The sequence below is a fragment of the Antechinus flavipes genome, chromosome 1 (assembly GCF_016432865.1).
Source record: "Antechinus flavipes isolate AdamAnt ecotype Samford, QLD, Australia chromosome 1, AdamAnt_v2, whole genome shotgun sequence".
In the NCBI taxonomy this organism is placed as follows: domain Eukaryota; kingdom Metazoa; phylum Chordata; class Mammalia; order Dasyuromorphia; family Dasyuridae; genus Antechinus; species Antechinus flavipes.
The window spans coordinates 558,807,731-558,826,796 of NC_067398.1; the positions used below are offsets into that span (position 1 = coordinate 558,807,731).

The 19,066-nt window shown below is 34.1% G+C and overlaps 1 protein-coding gene and 1 long non-coding RNA gene across 5 annotated transcripts in view; one reads left to right on the plus strand and one right to left on the minus strand.

The window, feature by feature from the left end:
• The window catches only part of LOC127544200 (uncharacterized), a 38,891-nt gene extending 34,161 nt beyond the window's left edge, over positions 1-4,730 (minus strand). For both annotated transcript variants that reach the window (XR_007949396.1, XR_007949395.1), the window contains exon 1: positions 4,632-4,730. This is a non-coding gene — a long non-coding RNA (uncharacterized LOC127544200). The remainder of the gene's footprint in view (positions 1-4,631) is intronic.
• An 89-nt stretch (positions 4,731-4,819) lies between these two features.
• The window catches only part of SSR1 (signal sequence receptor subunit 1), a 52,781-nt gene continuing 38,534 nt past the window's right edge, over positions 4,820-19,066 (plus strand). For all 3 annotated transcript variants that reach the window (XM_051970729.1, XM_051970728.1, XM_051970730.1), the window contains exons 1-5: positions 4,820-4,995; positions 7,296-7,408; positions 12,608-12,692; positions 14,080-14,342; positions 18,944-19,020. In XM_051970729.1, coding sequence (XP_051826689.1) covers positions 4,917-4,995; positions 7,296-7,408; positions 12,608-12,692; positions 14,080-14,342; positions 18,944-19,020 — 617 coding nt within the window. In that variant the 5' untranslated portion in view covers positions 4,820-4,916. The remainder of the gene's footprint in view (positions 4,996-7,295; positions 7,409-12,607; positions 12,693-14,079; positions 14,343-18,943; positions 19,021-19,066) is intronic.

Here is a 19,066-nt window from a genome sequence, read left to right on the forward strand (position 1 = left end):
GTCCAATGGATTGTAAAATCATGAGCATTTTTTGACCCAGCATTACTATTACTAATTTATATCCCAAAGAGATTAAAAACAAAAAGAACCCATACACACAAAAATATTTATAGCTGATCTTTTTTCAGTGGCAAAGAATTGGAAAATGGGAGGATGCCCATCAATTGGGTAATAGCTGAAAAAAATTATGTTATTATGATTGTGATAGGATACTATTACTACTTAAAATGATGAGCAGGATACTCTCAGAAAAAAACATGAATTGATGTAAAGTGAAATAAGCAAAACCAAGGGAACATTGTATATAGTAACAGCAATACTATAAGATGATCAACTGCGAATAACTTAGCTGTTCTCAGCAATACACAATTGTGAGAGATTATGTGGTTTCTCATAAAAATATCAACTAAGGTAGGTTGAAGCTATAACCTAAATTTTAGTTTATGAACGTCTAATGGGTTTGGGAAAAGGAAATTCTTTGTACAAACCTTACAATAGAGTGCTCATACCAGCTCAAGCAAGCATTTGCAATAAACATAAACTTAGGCAAATACACCTGTAATATAGCAAACCTGTGCTACTTCCATTTGAACAAGTATTGAGCAGGTTGTGAAAATTAACTGGATAAAGGAGAAGAGGTCATGAATTCCTGTGGTTTATGACTATATAACTGCCCTTCCTTTCTGTGAAATCGGCCTCCTCTTTCTGGAGAAATCAGTGAGCAGACTGCCCGCTTACTGCAAGATTATAATAAAACTTCTGTTCTTCACTTTGAGTCTCTAAGTAGTCATTTTGAGTTAAGGGTTGCCACCCCACACACAATGATCCAAGACAATTCCATAAGACTTATGATAAAAAAATGTTATCCATTTTGAGAGAAAGAACTCATGGTGGCTGAATGAAGAACCATCCTTCCATAGTTATTAAGTGTCTATCTCATATAAATCTATTTTCCTATCTGTTGTCTCCCCCATCAAACTGTAAGAACATTAAACTCAGGAAACACTATTGTTTTACATTATCTTCAGTGCTCAGTAAATAGTGAGTGCTTAATAAATTCTTGGTGATATCATTGATTGAGGAAGAAGGCTAAGTCCGAAAATATGGGTTCAGTGTTGGTATCTTAGGAAAAGGAAAGGATTTACAACACTTGCTGTGAAGAATTTTAAAAAAATTAGTCAAAAGTAGTTTAATGGGTTTATCATATAGCTTTAAGAGTTGAGACTAAATATAAATGGATCCATAGTTTCAAGTCAGGAACTCCTTTCACCAATGTAGATCATAGCACAATCATGACTTATCATTCAATTCTATTCTTATCTGTTTTAACATCCTCCCATGTATTTGTAGTAAAATCAGCTTGATTTTGTGATTTAATCACAAAAACCTTAATCACTCTGCCTATAATCAGCAGGAATGGAAAAATCAAATTGGTATAAACCATGTGAAATGATTATTAATAGCCAATTAATTTGGGTGGAGGGGAGGAACCCGAGCTTTTCTCCTCTCTAATTCCTCACTCAAAGTTCAGTTCTTCTGAAGGACAAGATTGACTTAAAAATTGGGTTAGTAAACATTCTCCACAATCTTGGAGGAAACAAAGCTTAGTTCTCTTTAAAAGTTCTCACCATCTTATCTAGGTGAATTCAGAGTTATTGTTCAATTAAGTGATCTAGATAGAGAAGAGATCCTTTTGTATAGACTGCTGGAGAGGAAAAGATTTAAATGTGGAGTCTCTTTTTTCCAAGAGTGACAAGATGAAAGAAAGTTTCATCTCAGCCCTTCGTTAGGGCTGTCACCTTTGGGACTGTATTGAAGGAGGGGCCAGATTAATTAATTCATTCCTTCATTAGAATATGCCTGCCTCTCATTATAATATTCTTAAATTAACTATTAACTAATTAGAACTTATTTCCTCTTGTTAGGAATACCTACTCTGCAAAGGTATTTAAATATTCAGTTGCCCCCAAGGTTGATCTCATTTTATTAATAATTTGCTACCCATCATTAATAAATAATAAGAAATGATGTCTCTCCAATGATGTCTCTTCATTTGTCACATATGAATCAAATCTGCATATGGAAGGATGGTTTCAGAAAGGCCTGGAGAGACTTACATGATCTGATGCTAAGTAAAGTAGAACCAAGAGAACATTGTACACAGCAACATCAAAATTATAAGATGATCAATTATGATGGAGGTGGCTCTTTTCAACAGCGAGGTGATTCAGACCAGCTCCAAGAGACTTGTGATGGAGAGAGCTATCTGCACCCAGAGCGAGAACTGAGTGTAGATCACAACACAGTATTTTCACTTTTTTGTTGTTGTTTGCTTACATTTTGTTAATTTCTCATTTTTTTCCTTTTTGATTCGATTATTTTTGTGCAGCATGATAATTGTGGAAATATGTATGAAAGAACTGCACATGTTTAGCACATATTGGATTACTTGCTGTCTAGGAGAGAGGCTGAAGGGAAAGAGGAAAAATTTGGCACACAAGGTTTTGCAAAAGGTTGAATGTTGAAAATTATCTCTGCATATTTTTTAAAAATAAAAAGCTTAAAAAAAGAAAGGTGAGGAAGTGGAAGAGGTATACCCCCCAAAAACCATTAATCTGGCCCCTCCTTCAATACAGTCCCAAAGGTGACAACGCTGGAGGCAAAGGCTCTTTTTTTCATATGCCAGTAATAAAAGGAATTAATTTCCTAGGATGCTAAAGATGTATTCCAGTTCCAGTGAGGCCATGTGTATCTTTGAGGCAAAAACCTGTGTCCAGAGATTGAAGGAAAATAGGCATAAGATAAACATTCTCTGTGAAGTTGGGATCAAATAGATCAGAGAAAAAAGAGGGAGCTGCATAGTGTGATGGCAACTTTAAATTTTCTTTTATTAATTTTTATTATTTTGGGCTCAGGACCATCATCCTTCAACTTTCTGGTTAACTAGAAGCCTGTATTCAAGTAATATTAATCTCACCTGACCAAAATTTGTCTCATGGGACATGAAAATTTACTTAAAACTTTAAAAATTTCTTAGATAAGAAGCCAAATTAAGAAGAATCTTACTTCTTCCTGATTTCTTGACAACATATAACTCTTCTACATCAATCAACCTATTTGTGAACACTCTAAATGTAATTTAATCTACAACTTGATTTATTTTAACTACAAAGTCTGTTTAATTATGTTTGTTTATAAATGAGATTATGACTGTTTAACCAAATTTGTTAAACTTTTTTGTCACTGAAAGAAGCGTGGCATTATGAATTTCTCTTTTCTTTAACTTTTATTGCCTAAGTGGAATGCACAAGATTCTAATATGTAAAAGAATTATTTCTCTGTCATTCTAATATAAATTTTTCTACAAGAGACTTTGTTAAAATCCTAATCTTTGTTGAGGCTTGTTGTTTTGTTTTGAGGTCTGAACTATGCTTAAGCATAATAAAATCTAGGTTTCTTTTTTGCCTCTATAATTTCTATATTGTTGTAATATGTTTGATGGCAGTTACATACTCCAGAAGTCAGAAAGGAATTATTTCTTCCATACAATAATAGAGAGTGGCTAGACAGGCGATAAGCTATGGGCACCAGAGAGCACTGAAAATATTTTCCAGACTTTTCAAAGCCTTCAACTTTTTCTTTCAGTTTCAGAATTCTAATAAATTTTGTTTCCTAAACTATTTACTGAAAACATGTTGAGATTGTTTTGTTGTTTTATTCTTAATTTCTACCTCATTTTAATGATGTGATTTGCCTGCATGTTAGCATGACAAGAATTTAGATAAATGCTAACTTTATAATTGCCTGATTTTTTACCTGGCTAGGGACATAATCAGATATATACCATTTGAAAGTTCCTCTAGGAGTTCAAGAAGACATAGAAATGGCTGGGCCATTGATAGATTTTGTATTATTCAACAAATATTAAAGGCAAAGCCCAGTGCTAGGTCAAAAAAAAAAAAAAACCCACAAATTTCTAGGACAAAGAAGCTTATTATCTATTGGTACTATCTGGTAATATATTTAAAGTGTTTTCTAAACCTTAAAGATTAGCATTGGGGCTAGGGATTGGATCTGTGATTTCATTCAAACATGAACTTCCTCATGCTCAGGAGAGTTTTCTGGGGTGCACTCCTTCCACTAGCAATGAAAGTCAACAGCATCTTTGAAGCTCAATTGCCTTAGGTCACACCAATGGGGTAGGTCAAAAGTCAAACTCAGGTGGTTTGAGTTCAGAGTTTCAACACTGCTTGCGAACATTATTGTCATCATCAACTTCTTTCAACTTTTTAATCTTTTTTTAAATTAAGACCATCATCATCACCATCATCCCTCCATTAGACTTTAAAAAGCTTCAAGAAGGTAGAGCAATGTTTTAGATAAACTTTGTATGCCTCTAGAATACGGCATCGGGCTTTGTACACATTGGATATTTGGTAAATATTCACTAAATTAATAGCTATAACTCAAATTATGGAAGTTTAAAAATATGCTATCACTTTAATTATTGGTAAATCACAATAGACTGCGAGGTAAAGAAACCCGGATCACCTTCCCTATAGATTCCCAAAGATCCAGTCAAAAATGAAAGACAAAGCCATACAAGAACATCCAAGAGTGGGGAAACTCACCTGAAGTAAGGAAGACGTCACTTTCCCAGCTATGAGTCCAGAAGGGTTGTCACGTGACCGCTCTTACCACGCCATCCAGCTCCTCCCCCACCCAGCCCCAACCCCAGGGCTTCCCTGGCCTGGGACTGAGCCACGTTCACAACGGAGCTAGCTGGGATAGAGGCGGAGCTACGTCCTTTACGTGTGCGTGCCCCGCCCACTTTAGAGCCCGGATGAGGAGTATCGCCATTACCGCCGAAGCCGCCGTAAGAGCCTGTGGAGGCTGAAAAGCCCACTGGCCGCACCATGAGATTCCTCTCCCGTTTGATCCTGTTAGTGCTACTCGTCTTCCCCACTGCGTTGCTGCTCGGGGGCGGCCCCGGAGGTACAGCGGGAGAGGAGTGAGAGGATTAAAACGGGAGATGACTGCCGCGCTTGCCAAGTTTGGTGGTGGGGGGCGGTGGGAGGCGGTGGTGACCGCTCGTGGGGGTCTTGCGTCCCCTGGCCTTTGCTTCCCCCCGGACCTGTGTCTCTCCCCTCCGCTAATTCACACGATTGGGAATGCGGGGGGCAGGACGTGGCGTCCTGGGTGCATGAGGAGGCCCTTAAGGAGCGGGGCTCTAGACCCCCTCCCATGCGGATCCCTAGCGGGCCGCGCGCTCTTCCCCAGCCGGGTCGGGTGACGTTGCCCGGTGCCCTTGTCCCAACGCTCCGACCTGCTTTTCTCCCCTTTGACCGCGCGTTCCGGGAGCCAGGTCGTCCCTGAGGCCGGCTAAAAGAGGGCGCGGAGCGGAGCTGCAGTGGCTGCTGCCCGCGCCGCCACCAACCGCTCTCCCCCGCCCCCACGCATACTCGGCGCCGGGCTCTGGGCTGACGTGTCATTATCTTCTCTTGGGTACCCTGCTTCATTCATTTCACGGATTCCACGTTTCTCTGCACTAATCCTGCCTTAGTGCCTCTTTTGGGGAGCCACCTTTTTCCTGACAATCTTAACCTTCCTCTCTCCCACCCTAGTGACAGATCTTACTTTATTATCCCCTTATTTTTAAAAAAAAAGGAATTCCTTTTTGTCTTCTCATGTCCCTTTCAACCATGTCGTTAGGTTGAATAGATTTTATAACCCCACTCTTAAAATCACTTTAAATTTCATCTAAAAATTATTTGGGGGCTATTGACCTTAGGCTTAATTTAGAAAGAGAGCCTTTATGTTAAAAGTTGTAGGTTGTGAAAAAAATTCCTTAGTGGTATTGCATGGCTACAATAGCCAAAGCAGTAAAGTGGGCAAAAAGGGAAATGAGAGCGGGTATAGTAGGTAGAAAGAGCATCCTGAAATCCGGATTCTAAAATTCCAACTAGATCTCTTAACTTTATGATCGTGGACAAGTCTTTCACTTTCATGTGTAAAACTAGATATCTAAAAATTAATTTCAGGGGAATGTTTTGATTAAATTTTCATATGTACAAGCCAAGAATTCTTATGCTTTGCAAAGAAAAGAAAATAGATTGATAAGATTTTTGACGTATATGGAAAAACATCTTTAAGGAAAACTTAAATATTTCACCTGTAGGTTATGAGAAAAAAAAAAATGAAGTTGCCTTAGGAACTACTTGAAGATCTCTTTTCCTTCTGCCTCTTCAAGATAACTTAAATAAATTATGATTCTGGCCATTTTTATTTTGTGGTTTTAATATTTCTATAAAAATTGACGTTTGATTCATACTTGGATTTCCCTATCCCCATAACGTTATATTTCTTAAAACATTTTATATTTTACAATATATAGATTTTCTTAACTTTTTGCAATCAAGAATGGTTTAGGGCAAGTGGATGTTCTAAAATTTTTATCAAAAGTAATGCTGTTGTATTAATATATATAGTTTAATATCTACTAAGTTAAGCTGAAATGAAGGCCATTTTGTAAGTCAATTTAAAGACATTTAATTTTAATTTTAACATCTTACATAGTTATTAACACCTTAGTTTGGAAAGTTGTAGTTTTTTTTTTTTTTTAAATAGTGTAGTGCTCTTTCTATTTTATAAAGTTTATGACTGTCCCCAACATTTAAGTAGAAGCCAGCCTGGGGTTATAAAATGCTTTTCTTCCTGGTTATTACAGCATGTGTATTTGTTCTCTTTCCTATATTTTTTAAAACTGAATTGCCACATCATCATTCTTTCCACAAATCATTGGTACATTAACATGCTGATGACCTAGAAATAGTGTTCGTGATATTTTTTTAGAAAATACTAAATATACTAGTTTAGAGGATTTTATTTAATTTTTAAGTATTAAATTATTTGCATAGAAAAGCAATATTGTTTTATTTTTGTTTTCTTAACTTCTAGACTTGAGCCTGAGTTTTTCCTCATGAGTATTTTAGAATTGGAAACTCACAAATACAAATTTTTTTTCTCTGTAAAATTGCTTTGCTGTATCTTAACTATTAATTTTCATAATGTAATGTTTTACATGCATTGGTGCTCATTATTTATTGATATGATTCTACTAAATAATATGATAGCAAATTCTAAGTGTTTTTACTTTTTTGCATATATGAATAGATCTCCTAAATGATATTTATGTGATAATGATTTTGATCATAAGGATTACCTTATTAATGTCTTGACCTGAGGTTTTGTTATTACATATATACCTTAAAAAACACCTTTATTTACATCATTAGGGTCAATAGCAGTGGCCCAAGATGCCACAGAGGATGAAGAAGCACTAGAAGATACAATAGTTGAAGATGAAGATGATGAAGCAGAAATAGAAGAAGATGAACCCACAGATTTGGTTAGTGAATGATATTTGACGTCTTGGGTAATGATTTTTTGTGACGCATTTGATAAAACTTGTCATAAATTGATTATAATAGCAGTTCATAATTTTATGAGGTCTAGAGAATCTTATTATGTTGTATAACAATGTCTTGCTTTGACATCAGATTTGCATTTGTCAGAGACCTTAGAAATCTTGTCATTTGTAGTAAAAATTCTAGATAGTAAATTTGGATTTTTAGTAAGAACCCTAGAGTGTAATTAGTCACTGTGCCACCTTTTCCCCTTGTAGGTGATAATTTATTTCTATTCCCTTTTTACTATAATCACTAGTTTTTCACAGAAAGGTAACTGAAGAATCGTCTGATCAAACCTAGCCTTCAATAGAGATCCCCGATCATCAAATGATTGGCCCTGTATTTCTTTTCTTGAAACTTCTAGTAAAGGGAACCCTACCAATTGTCTCTGGAATTAGAGAATCTTGTGTGATGAAGGTTAAGTCACTTGACTTTGTGCTTCATCTGTGAAATGAGATTAGATTAGAGAACCTCAACTGTTCCTTCTAGTTCCAGCTTTAGACCTATGATCCTTTTGACTCCCTAAATAACTAGATGGTTCCAAGTATTCTTTAACAGCCAGCCATAATTTGCCTCTTTGCAGCTTCTGCTAAGTTCTACTAGTTCTGTCCTCTGGAAAGAAGTCAAACAATAAAACAAGTCTAATGCACCTTCTCCCTTTCAAGTACTTTGTGAGCTCTCTCATGTATTGCCTTCTCCCCCAGTCTTCTGTCCCAACATCCCCATTTCCTTTAATTGATGGGAAATATAAATTCAGTACTTTTTACTATTCTGATTATCTTCCTCTAAATGATCTTTAGTTTATCAATGTCCCTGTTCTAATGAAGTATCCTGATTTAGTTCCCTTCCTACTCGCCCACCCCTTCCTCCCAATATCTTGTGCACAGAAGCAGCACAGAAACGTGAATAACATAAATGAAAAGAACACTTAAAGGAAACTAATTCCTGAGTAACTGTAACAACCAGTCTTGGGCCTGAAGAACAGATCTTTTACAAACAGAAATACAAATAAATTTTTTTTCTCTGTAAACTTACTTTGCTGTATCTTCACTATTATTTTTCATAATGTAGTGTTTTACACTACATAGGAGATGTCCTCTCAAGAGAAGGCTGGGGGAACTACAGAGGAACAGAATGTTACATACATTTTCAGATGCATTTGTACCATTTATTTTTCTTGATCACTTTTGTTTTATTGGGTAAGTGAGAAGTGGGTTTGGGATATCGAGAATTAACTGTGATACAAAAACAAAAGCAGTCAGCTTAAAAAAAAATAGCATGAAATAATTTAACTTAAAACTGACAAATTAATCTTAATCAAACATCATTCTCATTTCATTACACATGAATCTTGAACCCATGGTGTTTCTAGTCTTTATGATTTTGCTTGTGGTTGAAGGACCAATGGATTCTTTATTCTCTCTTCCTATTTACATTCCTATTTATCTTCCTATTTATGATTTTGTTGTTTTTTGAATATTGAAAGCAAGCTATTCTTGCTTCACTTGGAAGTAAGTAGCTTACAAATTAGAGCCTTTTTGCCTAGAATACCCCTTCTTAATCCCTATACATGTCTTCTTAAAACTTAAATCTTTTAAGGATCCCTCTATGAGTTATCCTACTTAATTATTATTTTATTTAGCCTTTAATACACTTGTTTATGCTGCATCTTTATTTTTTTTAAGATTCTAATAATTAGGTTATTTTGCTTTTCTCATCTAATTGGATACATTGTTTTAACTCAGGCCATTCATTTCTTCATTGGTGCTAGTAATAAAAAGTATGCTATTTTAAATTAAAATAATAACACTGTCAGGTGGGTAACTTGAGGTGAGAATAGAAAGAGACTCAATCATAGTATATGAGACTTTTGTGAAAATTTGGTTTCCTTTTTTCTTGAGTAAAACAGGAGGAAGAATCCCCAGTGGTGATTTGTCCTATTAAGAAGATGGGCAGCTCATTTTAGTAGCCATTCTAACTTTGCTATCTTTTCTTTCCCTCAACCTAAGAAATATGCACAATTCCACATTATGGGGATTGGTGGATAATCCATTGCACTCAGGGACATCCTTACCACCTCTTCCTCCTCCCCCTGGAATAACTACGTAAAATCTGTAAGGGTAGAGTTTTTTATCCTTCTTTTCCTTTAGAAATTCATAGAGTTAAAAGGTATAAAGCATTAAATTTAGCCTTGTGATGCCAGAATCTATTGGAATGCCCTTTTTTAAAAATAGCAAACCTGCGTTTCTAAAGTTTTTTTCTCTATCATCTGTGGCTTTTGCAAAACAACTCAAAAAATTCCATTTAATTTCTTTTGCTGACTCATAATATATCAAAACTACGCTGGGGAAAGTCAAGATACAGAAGGAATAACTATAGTTCTAAAGTCAGGCAGCAAGGCATAAAGAAAAGAGTAGGTTTTTTTCAGTTTGTTTTTAAGTAACAAGGTGTGTATATGTACTTTAAAACATTCTACAAAGTAAATTTATAATTATCATATTGATGGAGAGGCTTCAATTTAATCAAGCTGGCTAATTGATGAATTAATAGATAAATTTTATGGATTTACTTAAGGCATGTAACTTTTGTTAAATGACCTGTCTAGCTACTAAGTGCTAAATTGGCCTTCAAACTCAGTTCTTTTAGATTTGAAGCCAGCACTGGATTCACTTTATAATACTTATAAAAATAGCAAAATTATTGTTCTGCCAAGAACCAATGAAAAGCAGAGGTTATAGTGTTGAATTTGGAAGTTAAGTAGACTTGTACTTTTTGAATTCCTTCTCATTTAAAAATTTAACTCAATAACCATCTGTATTTTCCCTAATCTTTCCCTCCTCATTCTACCAAATGTATGTCTTCCCTCTAACTGTACTACATCACTTATATCTTATTTTATATTCAATTACTTCCCTATTTAATATATAATTGTTGATTTAAAATTGGATGGACCTGAGAAATTACCTGGGCCAACTCACTTTTAGAGATGAGGAAACTGAGACCTCATGAGGTTGAATGAGGCAGAATACCATAGTGAATAGAATGTTGGATTTGGAATGAAGAAAATTTGGGTTTAATTCCCATCTCAGATATTTACCAGCTGTATGACTTAGGATAAATCACTTCTCTGTTCCTCAAGTTCCTTATCAAGAATTTTATTGCTTGAATTAAACTAGCTATACCCAGGGAAAGAAGTCTGGGAGATGGCTATGAACCACCACATAGAATTTCCAATCCCTCTATTTTTGTCCACCTGCATTTTTGATTTCCTTCACAGGCTAATTGTACACTATTGCAGAGTCCGATTCTTTTTGTACAGCAAAATAAATATTTGGACATGTATACTTATATTGTATTTAATTTATACTTTAACATATTTAACATGTATTGATCAATCTGCCATCTGGGGGAGGGAGGGAGAAAATTGGAACAAAAGGTTTAGCAATTGTCAATGCTGTAAAATTAGCCATGCATATAACTTATAAATAAAAAGGTATAATAGAAATATATATATATATATATATATATATATATATATATATATATATATATATATATATATATATATATATATCATAGTTATCAAATGAAAAAAAAAAAGAATTTTATTGCTTTCCCTGCTTTCGATTTTTATTTTTGTTTTTGACACACTCACCAGATTCTAAAACATGAACTATACAAGGTCATTCTACTGTTCAAGAAGTTTCAGTAACTCTATATTGCCTTTAAAATAAAATAAAAATTTGAAGCCTTTTACAGTATAACTTTAATTCATCTTTCTAGACTTACTTTACAGTGTTCTGTCTCATATATATTCTTTTTTCTAGTCAAATTAACCTGCTTGTTACACAAACCTGTGCCTCTTCATAATCTTTTTCTTACTTAAAGCACTATCCAGCATAATTTCTGCATCTTTTAAAATCTGTAGTTCCCTTTAAGTTTCTGCTGTCTTCTGTTACCCAACATTTATTAAAGGCTAAGCCCTGCACATTACAATCCTAGTAAAAAGAAAGACAATTTGTGCCTCAAGGAGTTTATATTTTAATGAGGAAAATAATAAACAAAAGGAAGCTGAAAGTGGTGGGAAAGAAGGCATAGATAGCTAGTTTGGGTTCCCTCCTTAAATGGAAGTTCTGGGAAGAAGGCAGAGGGTACTGTAATTAATGTGAATTCAGGATTAAATGATGGTTATGCAGTATGAAAAGAATTTGGGAGCATGTTGGAGAAGTCCAGAGCACTGCAGACTAATAGAAAATGAAAAGATGAAGAAATAACTGGCCTGGGTGCTCTCCTTAAATGAAGGTTCTAGAATTAGAAGGAGGGGACAAATAATGTTCAAAGATGATATTTGATACCCCTAATTATTAGTGTACTCTCTTTTCCTGAAATAACTTTTTATGTACTTTGTATTCTCCCAGTAGAATAAATGCTTCTTTAAGGCAGGGACTTTTGCTTTTTGTATTTATTTTGTTGTTGTTCAGTCATGTCTGATTCTTCACGATCCCCTTTGGAGTTTTCTTGGTAAAGATACTGGAGTAGCTTATTTCCTTCCGTAGTTTGTTTTATAGATGAGGAGACTGAGCCAGACAAGGTACCTAGACTCATACAGCTAGTAAATATCTTGAGTTCAAATTTGAACCCACGACTTATTACTTTATCTGTTGTGCCACAAGCTGCCCTTTTGTATTTATAGTCTTAGTGTAATATAGTTACTTAATAAATACTTGTTGAATTGAATCTGTATAAAGGAGGATGTGGTAGCACTTCACAAATGAATTGACATTCAGAAGGACTCTGCAGATCTTGAAACACTATATAAATGCCAGCTGTAATTATTCAAAACCACAAAGTAAACTTCAAAGCAGGGATTTTACCTTAGATCTGTAATCTTTGTCCATTATTCTTTACTACATCTGATTACATTTCCCTGTAATGATTTCATATATAGTAAGTAATCCTCATACTCAAGTATTTGTAGCATTTTCTAGAAATATTCCAGCAGAAAGAATTGTCAGGCATTAGATATGCCTATTCATTTGCCTTATTGTTCTGTAGGTGATATAATATAAGTCTGGTAGTTCTACTGCCATTACTATGATTTTTTTTCACACATATATAACTCTTTTTAATATTCTTAGGCAGAAGAAAAAGAAGAAGACCTCTCGGGCGAACCTGAAGCCTCACCAAGTGCAGACACAACTATCTTATTTGTAAAAGGAGAAGGTAAAATAAACATTTTTCAGCATTTTATTTTAAAATATTCCTCAGTAATCATATAAGCAGGGAACAGCTAGATGTAGAAAGACCTTAAGGAAGGGCAAAAGGTTCTGGAATGGTTCTTAAGGGAATACTTTGCATATATTCCCATTCAAAATAGTTGTATCCCAGAATTGGCATAGTGGGTGTTCCCTTTTATTTTTGAACATGACACATAAAACTTGAAAAGGAAAAATAAACTGGGGGTGGGGGATACACAGAAAATTTTGTAACTTAGGAAATAAATATCCATGAATCACTAAGCATTTTCAAAGTCTCTGGTTTCAGAAGATTACTTGGTTTTTTGTTTTTGTTTTTTGTTTTTAGTCAGTTGTCAATTGGATATTTGTTCCATGAGTAAAAGTTATAAAAATAAAAAGCGTTTGGTTTTTCTTAAGTACTTGTTTCACAGGGATTGCTGAAATTTTCTTTTTCATACTGATATACTTTTATTTCTTGTAATTTGAAGAAAGAATGGTTTTCTCTTCTATGGCTTTTTTTTTTTTTTTTACTTCATTTGCATTTTTATCACTCATCTCATGTTATTGACAATATTATAGCTCTGTTCTTTCTTTACCCTTTTATGTCATCTCTTTAACAGAATTATCATAGAAAGAACATAAAATTTAGAATTAGAATAGCTGAGTTTGAATGCTGGCTCTAACACTAATTCTCTGAATTTGGCCAACTCATTGAATTACTTTGAGCCTCAATTTCTTCGTTTACAAAATGAGACTCTTTAAAGCACCTTCACAATAGGACTGGGGAAAGTGCCTTATAAATCTTAAAAGTACTATAGGTAGGTTTGAGGACTAGGCTCATGATTTCATTAGTACAAGGAACTATACTGGAAGGGAAGAAACTCGTACTGGTGCAGAATTGGAGATATTACTTAGATTCTTGTGAGACTTCATCATTCAGACTAATAAGCAGTCTTAATGTAAGGAGTTATCTCCTGATAAAGATAAGGTAATATAAATCATTTGGCTTATAAGACATGAAAAGTCCATAGTTCCTTTCGTCCCCTTTATCAGTTCTCTTACTATTGGGATCTATTCTAAATAGTGGTAACACAATTTAATTTCATGTGGCTATGTTGAAATTTTCAGCCAGTTTATCACTGCTTTCTTCTAGCTATCAGCTTTGTGTTTAAAGTTTCTTACGGTGAACTATACAACTACTAAATAATAGTGCTACTACTATATATTTACAATAGCTTCCAGATCATATACTAATGATAGAGATTTGACTTCTATAAATGGAGATAAGTGTAATTTTTAAGATTGGAATTATTTAGGCATCATTTTTATGTATTAAAGCTTTCTAACTTTGCTATCTTATTTTTCCCCCTCAGATTTCCCAGCAAATAACATTGTGAAGTTCCTGGTAGGCTTTACAAACAAGGGCACAGAAGATTTTATTGTTGAATCCCTAGATGCCTCATTCCGCTATCCTCAGGATTACCAGTTTTATATCCAGAACTTCACAGCTCTGCCTCTGAACACTGTAGTGCCACCCCAGAGGCAGGCAACATTTGAGTATTCTTTCATCCCTGCAGAGCCCATGGGTGGGCGTCCATTTGGTCTAGTCATCAATCTGAACTACAAAGATTTAAATGTAAGGCCTGCTTAAACTTTCTTCTTTTATTTAAAGTTGCAACTCAATGTGAGTAGTGAAATTTTGCTTGATAAATAATCATCCTGGATCATAGGCCACTCATTGTTGAATGACTTAATATTCAAATTTGTGAATTAGCCAAGATTCCCCCTTCTCTAGTTGCCTGGCTTTTGGTTGTTGTACAATTCATTGTGCCTTTTACTTATTTCAAGAGTTATGCATTATGATTTTTAGTGTTCTAGAATAAATAGCCTTAGTCACAAAGTTTTATTTTAATTATTAGGAACAGAGTGATCTAACATACATCTTTATTTATTTATTTTATTTTTTGCGGAGGCAATTGGGGTTAAGTTACTTGCCCAAGTCACACAGCTAGGAAGTGTTAAGTGTCTGAGGTCATATTTGAACTCAGATCCTCCTAACTAAAGGCTGGTGCTCCATGCACTATACCACTTAGTTGCCCCCATAGTTACAGTATTTTAATGAAAAATGGTCGCATGAAAAATAATGAAAAAATTATTAATAGATTTTAAAGTGTGTATTGCACTTATGTTTCTGAGTTTGGTATGAATTAAATATAAGTAAAATTATACTTTCCATAAAGTTGCTCCAACCACTGTCATTCTTTACTAACAATAATAAAATAATAACCAAAATCCACTAAAGTTAAAAAAATCCAAGTGTCATTTGTTCCAGAGAAAATAAGGAATCAGATAGTTGGTGTTGCTGCCCTGAACTAGTCCAGTCCTGGATGGCTAGCCCTAGACCCTTGAGTCCTCTTTAATATTGTTTTGCCTGAATCAATTAATTCTTATTAAGTAAAATTTGATAGTATTCTTATTAAAAATGAATAAACATGATCTTTGATTCATGTAATTTGATGCTAAAATGACAGAACCAGCTATCTTATGACTAACATTTCCATTGTAGAATGTCTTAAGTGATTGGTTTTTAATCTGTTGCCATTTGGAAGATATATTTGGATTTTCCTTTCCCACATCTTAGAATGGTATACTGCTAGTAAACCATCTTTATTTTTTTCTTTACTTAAGAGGGGAAGAAATTAATCTGATGGAAGTGTTGTTAGTTTATACTTTTTTATCGTGTATCTCTTATAACTAGTGCTTCCCCTCCCATTCCTTCCTTCTCCCTTTCCTTTGGTTCCCAAAGAGGCAATGTTAACAGCAGTACAACCATCTGTATCCTAAGTAATATAGAGGAAAGACATTATATTGTAGTGCTGATTGATTCTTCAGTGGTGATAATTTTATTTTATTTCATTTTTATTATTTAGTATTTTATTTTCACCCAATTACATGTAAAAACAATTTACATTTGTTTATTTTGACTTCAAAATTCTCTCCTTTCTTCTCCACCCCTCTTATTGAGAAGGCAAGCTGTTTGCTATAGGTTATACATGGTTAATCATGCAAAACATTTCCATATCATTCATGTTGTAAAAGAAAATATAGCTATCCCCTTTCCCCCTGAAAAAATTCAAGAAAAAAATTTTTAAAGTTAAAAAAAAGTGTTCTTTGATCTGTATTCAGACTTCATCACTTCTTTCTCTAAGGATCGTAGCATTTTTACATTTCAAGTCATTCAGACTTGTCTTGACTCATTGTATTGCTGAGAATAGTTAAGTCATTCATAGTCGATCTTCTTACATTATTATTGTTGCTGTGTGCAATGCTCTCCTGGTTCTATTTTTTTCACTTTGCATCAGTTCATGTAAGTCTTTCCATGTATTTCTGAGAGTGTCCTGCTTGTCTCTTTTTTAAACATGACATATTCTGTCACAACCAAACCACCATTTGTTCAGCCATTTTTCAATTTCCAATTCTTTGCCGATAAGTGATAAATTTAAACCAAAGACTTGAACTTAAAATTTGCTTGCTTGGTCCCGCTGGCTACACATATTGTTCTTATCAATTATAAGAATAGTGTTAAGGTTATCTGATGTGGCTTTTTAAACCTTTTTGAAACTTTTAATAATTTGAGAAGCCTACCTGCCAAGACAAAACTTAGGAACTATATGAACACGATGACAAAACACTTTTCACACAAATAAAGTCAGATCTAAACAATTGGAAAAATCAGTTCTCGTGGGAGGTTGAACCCATAAATGATAAAATTATGATAAAAATCATAATTGTATCTAAATTAATTTCCTTATTCAGTGCCATATTCCAGTCAAAAACAAAAGGTCAAGGATATCAAAGGAATTGATGGGGAAGAAAATGTGAAGGAAGGTAGCCTAGCTATCCCAGATCTAAAACCTAAAAAGAATTATCAAAACTATTTAGTATTGGCTAAGAAATATGAATGGTGGGTTACTGGAATGAGTTAGGTACACAAGAAACAGTAGTAAATGACTAATAATCTAGTGTTGTTAAAATAATTATAGCTTTTAAAAAAATTTTAAATACATGAAAATATAATTTTCAACATCTACCTTGCAAAAAATCTTGTGTTCCAAATTTGTCACAAAGGTAAAAATATTGTGATCCACGTTTAGTCTCCATGGTCCTCTCCCTGGGTGCATATGGCTTTTTCTATCACATCTATTGGAATTGCCTTGAATCATGTCATTGTTGAAAAGAGCCAAGTTGATCATCACATAATCATCTTGTTGTGATGTACAGTATTCTCTTGATGACTTCACTTAGCATCAGTTCATGTCTTTCCAGTCTTTTCTGAAATCATCCTGCTCATCATTTCTTATAGAATAATATTCCATTACATTCATATCACATAATTTATTCAGCCACTCTCCAACTGGATGTGTATCCACTCAGTTTCCAGTTCCTTGCCACTACAAAAAGGGCTGCCACAAAAATTTTTGCATGTGTGAGTCCTTTTCCTTTTTTGTGATCTCTGAATACAGACCCAGTAGAGCCACTCCTGGATCAAAGGATGTGCACGGTTTGATAACTTTTTGAGTATAATTGCAAATTGCTCTCCAGAATGGTTGGATCTGTCCCTAACTCCATCAACAATGTATTAATATCCCAGTTTTCCTTTATCCCCTCCAACTTTTATCATCTTTTCCTGTCATCTTAACCAATCTGAGGTGTAAAGTTGTGTACCTCAGAGTTTTAATTTGCAGTTCTCTAATGAAGAATGATTTAGAGCATTTTTTCATATGACTAGAAATGGCTTTCATTTGTCTGAAAATTGTTCATATCCTTTGACCATTTATTAATCGGAGAATGGCTTGTTTTCTTATAAATTTGAGTCAGTTTTTCTTTATATTTTAGGAATGAGGCCTTTATCAGAAATATTGGATGTTAAAAATTTTTTTCCCAGTTTTTTGCTTTCCTTGTAATCTTGGCCACATTGGTTTTATTTGTACAAAACCTTTTTAATTTAATATAATCGAAATTGACTAGTTTGTATTTCATAACATTTTCTAGTTCTTCTTTGGCCCTAAATTCCTTCTTTCTTCACAGATCTGAGAAGTACACTGTCCCTTATTCTCCTGATTTGCTTATAGTATGTTTTCATGTTTAAATCATGACTCCATTTTGACCTTATTAGTCAATGCTTAGTTTCTGACATACGGCTTTCCAGTTTTTCTAGTAATTTTTATCAGAGATTGAGTTCTTAGCCCAGGAGTTGGAATTTTTGGATTTTTCAAACACCAAATTACTGTAGTCATTGACTAGTGTGTCCTGTGAATCTAACCTATCCTACTGATCCACTATTCTATTTCTTAGGCAGTACCAAATGGTTTTGATGATCATTATTTTATAATATAGTTTTAGGTCTAATATAGGTAAGCCACCTTTCTTTGCATTTTTTTTCATTAATTTTCTTGAAATTCTTGTCCTTTTGTTTTTCCAGATGAGTGTTGTTACTGTTTTTTAGCTTTATAAATTAATTTCTTGGCAATTTGATTGGAAAGGCACTCCCAAAGAGATCATAGAAAAGGGGAAAAGACCCATTTGTATTTTTATATCCGCTCTTTTTGTGGTGGCAAAGAATTGAAAATGGAGAGAAAAGCTATCAATTAGAAAGGATGGCTGAACAAATTGTAGTATATGAATGTAATTGCTATAAGAAATGATGAGAAAACATTTTAGAAAAACCTAAAGACTTAACACAAACTGATGCTGAGTGAAGTGAGCAGAACCAAGAAAATAATGTACATAGTAATGGCAATATTGTGTGATGATCAACTATGATGGACCTATCTCTGCTCAGTAATACAATGATCTAAGGTAATTCCAAAGAACTGTCTGTGATGGAAAATGCTATCCACTTCCAAAGTAAGAACTATGGAGTCTCAATATAGATCAAAGTATACTATTTTCACTTTTTTCTTTTTCTTTCTCATTGTTCTAATTTTTCACAATATGGCTAATGTAGAATTTGATTGTATATATCTAACCTATATTAGATTGCTGTGTTAGGAGAGAGGAAAAGAGGGAGAAAAATTTGGAATTCAAAATCTTTTAAAAAATGAATGTTGAAAACTATCGTTACATGTAATTGAGGGAATATACTATTAAATGCAAATACATATACAGTGAAGAAATTTGACTAAGAAACAACCTTTGACCATTTCAACACATTTGAACTTTTTGTGTTTTTTATAGGGCAATGTGTTCCAAGATGCTGTCTTCAATCAAACAGTTACAATTATTGAAAGAGAAGATGGGTTGGATGGAGAAACGTAAGAATTGTGATAAAATAGATCATAAGATCATAGATTTAAAGCT